The following is a 4,284-nucleotide window of genomic DNA, read 5'->3' as shown; positions in this document are numbered from 1 at the left end:
ATTTTTTTTTTCCTCGGCTCGAAAATAGGTGGCCCGGCTTGCGAATGTATTTATTTTCATTTACTTGCTACCCGAAAAATGATTTGCCATATTATTTTTTTTAATCTCTTTCCGAGGCATTCGATGGGCTTATGATGCTTTGGGTTTGATATAATAACGGAGATCGAAGTATGAAGCATGTCGTATGTCCTCGACTTAACCGATACAGCTGATTGTTTGAGTCATTTCGACATTTTAGAGAGTGGACTCATATGTTTTTGCCTAGAACCAGCAGAACCGCTTCTAGAATTACCTTCACTCGCAACCAATCAGGTGCCATGCTGGTTGGCGGATGTAAGGCCCTGAAACATTGGGAAAAGTCAAAGTCGTTTCAGATGTTCTCTGTTGTTTCGTTGTTTGCACGAGGACCGTTCTCTCACTACAAATCATACTTTCGTAGTAAGGTGAGGAAAAAATGGACATATTTTTACTCGACAACGCTGCGCACAGTGCTGCAGATCTCTTGTTGTATCGTGATCGGTTCTGACGGCGGCGGCGACGGAGGTGTGAAGCCCGGATGTCGCCGTTGAGCGTGGCTAATAATACCAGCAACCCGAGGGGAACTGAACTCGTCCGCGAACCGCAAGTTAGCATCATAATAAAACGATCAACTGTCAGCTTTTTACATGAAACGATTTAAATATTCTATGGCACGCCGCATGGCCGGATTTTTACTTTGAGTTGTGCTGCAGCCGAGTAGGCACGGCATGAAACGGCACCGACAATTTGCTTTGTAGATGCCGTGCACTGATCATTGGTGCATACTTTTTCTTTTCTTTTCTTGGTTTAACCAACTTTACTTTATTTTCACTACAAAAAATAATGAGGAAGTCTCAGTTGTAGGCGATCGATGGTGATCGAACGGAAGAAGGTTATTACTTTAAAATAACAAATGAGACTTTCGGTCAAACGTAGCACGTACGAATAACTAATTTAGATAATCCGTGGACAAAAATGCTTCAAATTGCATAAGACGATGAGCCGATAATGAGACCCATCTAAGCATTTGAAAAAAATAGAAAGATGGTCAGAACAACTATTACTTTTATTTTTTTTTTTAGCACGATAGACAATTATCCTTAATTTTTCCACTGTTTCATTTCAAAACTAAATGTTGGTAATTAATAAACTCCCGCGATCGGTTTCATTTTTCGGAAATCAAATAAAAAAAGCCAAAGTTTGTCGGAATGGCAATGGTAATAGTTTTGTAAAATTTCATCTTATTTTTATTTAGCCAAAAAGACAGATGCCAGAGGAAGAAAATGTGCGTTTCTGAGAGTCCCTAATATACTGGTTGTTGCTTATATCACCGTTTTTTTTCTAAAAAGTTACGCTTCCATTCACTGTATTCCAACACGTATGTATCACATTGTCGTTGCAGGAGTTGGACTTATCGCGATCACTTATTGACGTACTGAATTGACCGCGCAATGGCGCATTAGACAAATGGGATAGCGGTATCCCCACGGGGCAGGATTGGGCATGCATCGATATCACTACTTTACTATCATAGAGAGGCGCAGAAAGGTACTTGACTAGACTATGATTGTGATGGATCATATAATCACGAAGAACAGATAGGCAAAGGCAAGTGCCCAGTGCGAGACAAAGTGGAGTTCGGCCCAGGGCGCGAAAATCGAGAGATCGCGCTTGCTCTCCTCAGGCAGTCGTTCCGTTGGTTCGAAGATGCATCCAAGGTAGATAAGATTGAAGACGTTTAGCAAGAAGAACAGCACATTAATGACGATGCTGAAGAGGCTCCCCGCCCGGTGTGTATGGGCCGTACAGCGGGTCGGACATCGTCCAACAAGCACGCAAGCCGAGTAGATGTTGGCGATCTTTTTCCGCAATTCATGCTCCACATAGGTCCAGGCGCCGATACTGAGCAGTGTCACCCACAGACGATAGTGCAAACCGTGGAGAAGGGAAGAGACAAGGTACGTGACGGCGATCGCCATTGCCGTACCAAGCGATCGTTTGGTTGAACGAAAAATGTAACGCTTCAACCAGTGATGCATCGGTATGTTCCATGCCGTTACGATCTGCACCATGGATCGGGGAAACTCCACGGCCATCGGAGACGTTACACGGTAAATCGATGTGCTGGGTATCATCCACGATCCACGCGGGTCATCCGTTGATCCTTTGTTTCGTTCGATGGTGGCTGCGATCATGGCGCATTGTGAAAGATAGGCGACGAAGTAATGACTGGTGCGGAAGGAGAGAGCTCTGCTATACGCTCGAATCCACTTCCAGCTGTTTCCGGCCGGACCCAACAAATAGTCGATGGCACAGTTGGACGTTAGCAGGAACCCGATCGCTAGGAGGGCGCTTGTAAATACTCTGAATACATAGATCGCCAACTGACGACCAACGGACGCAGCTCGCACACCTTTCGTTTCCGCCGGTGTGCTGTTCCAAATGGCAAGATAATCACTGAACGAGATCCACGGTCCGAGGATAACGTTGGCTGGACAAAGGATGTAGCCAGCGTAAGCCAGCAGATTGAGATGATTCCTCGTCGCACCGTTGTCGTCGATATCGAACGAAAGCGAAAGAATCTTCATCAGCAGTATCATCTGTGTGCCCCGTACTCTATTCCAGGATTCGGGCGAAGGCGCCAGTAGCTCGCTGAGGAGCAGATTCACTATCCCACAGAAAGTGACCACGAAGGAGGGTTTGATGTGGCGGTTGCGTGTGTCACCAACCCAGCGGTTCAGTGCCCACTGTACCAGGTACAGGGAGATGGCTAGCTGCAGAAAATGAAAATAACCATAGTCCATCACGCGATACATGAGCACGGCACCGAAGAAGCAGCTCAGCCAGTGCAGATAACGCTGAGACGGCAATTTACGGTTGATAAGCCGTACGGCCACGCTGAAGAGTGCATTTATCACCACAAAACTAAGGGTGTACTCCAGGGCGAACTGAAACGACGGATACACGCAGCTCTCGATCGTTTCCTCGAGACTCATCTCACGCTGGAAGGCCCGCCTCGGTGCATCCGATTGGTCGTAGTACTCCTCGTAGTAGTCATCGTAGTAATCGTAATCCATCTCGGGAATAGCTGCAGCCGACACACGAGCTCTGGCACACTATTTACGGTGCGTCCGGTTAGTGCAACTTCACGATACAACCTTCGGGGCCACACATCTGCCAACAAGCTTCAACTTAACTTGATGAGTATCGAAAAATGAATGTCCCCATCCGCCCACAAATGGGTGGTGGATGGAGTAGTAAATTATCCGATTTGTATCAGGCCCGCATTAATACTGTACGGATTATTGCGCACACTAAACGTTCGGTCATTTGGGGCCGATTAAAACGAGAGCAAATCACTGCGTAAATCATGCAAACTTGGATCTGGAAAAATCAAAACAAACCGGCAAGATGTCAATCGGCAGTAACGCGTTACATTCCGGGCGCAGAACGTTATGGAAAAGCGTTATTACGGAGTCAGCTACGATTTTGAGGTAGTTTTGTGGAATTTCCCACTCCCACAGGTGTTTCAACGGAAGATTATTTTCCGGAGGTGTTCTTTACTACAGGCAAGGGAAAACCTTATGATTCAGGCAAGTGGACAAGGCTGCGAGAGTAGACCCAGTTTGTAGAAGCAAACGAATCTTTGTTCCGCCGTTCTGACCCATTCCCTCCGCTCTGCTTATTTTTATGCTGCAAGTAGCTGCAACTAGCAGCAAGCTCTGCATAAGCAAAGAACAGAGAAAAACCAGCCAAATACGAATGTCGTTCGTTTTAATTTATTCACTTTGGGTGTGGCTTTTCGGTTGACCAAGTACGAGATCGTGTAGATAATTTTCTTTGTGCTTCTGTTTCAGCGAATGAAGGTTGGCTGTTTGCTGTTGGCAGTTGCATCGGAGGTCGGTGCAATCGTTAAATTCAGTTGCAACATAACGGCGAAGAGAACATTGAAGCCGCAACGTGGCCGAATGGGGAGGACAATGAAGGATCGGTCCCATGCGCCAGAGAAATCGCCGCACCGATTTGCACCACTGTACGAACACACTTTACCGTTCGATTACGAAAGATGTCAGCAAAAGATGCAAACATAATTTTAAATCGGTTCGTGTCCCCAACAGTACCGCGAGAACGAGGAGCAGCAACGGCAAAGCTGAAGAGAAATTCACCGTAGCAATTATTATTTTTAAAATCTCTTTATACTCTTTCTTCCCCACCGGTCTGAGGAAGTGACGAGGCTACGGTGGACGCTGGTGGCTTATTTTTATC

The 4,284-nt window shown here is 46.2% G+C and overlaps 1 protein-coding gene across 1 annotated transcript; it reads right to left on the bottom strand.

Moving 5' to 3' along the window:
• Positions 1 to 1,239: 1,239 nt before the first annotated feature.
• Positions 1,240 to 3,442, bottom strand: LOC126581231 (protein-serine O-palmitoleoyltransferase porcupine). The gene has a single exon (XM_050244744.1). The coding sequence runs from the start codon at positions 3,093 to 3,095 to the stop codon at positions 1,596 to 1,598; it is 1,500 nt and encodes a 499-aa protein (XP_050100701.1). The 5' UTR covers positions 3,096 to 3,442; the 3' UTR covers positions 1,240 to 1,595.
• Positions 3,443 to 4,284: the final 842 nt, after the last annotated feature.

Source organism: Anopheles aquasalis, chromosome 2, assembly GCF_943734665.1.
Source record: "Anopheles aquasalis chromosome 2, idAnoAquaMG_Q_19, whole genome shotgun sequence".
Taxonomy (NCBI): domain Eukaryota; kingdom Metazoa; phylum Arthropoda; class Insecta; order Diptera; family Culicidae; genus Anopheles; species Anopheles aquasalis.
This window is presented reverse-complemented; position numbering and strand designations above follow the sequence as displayed.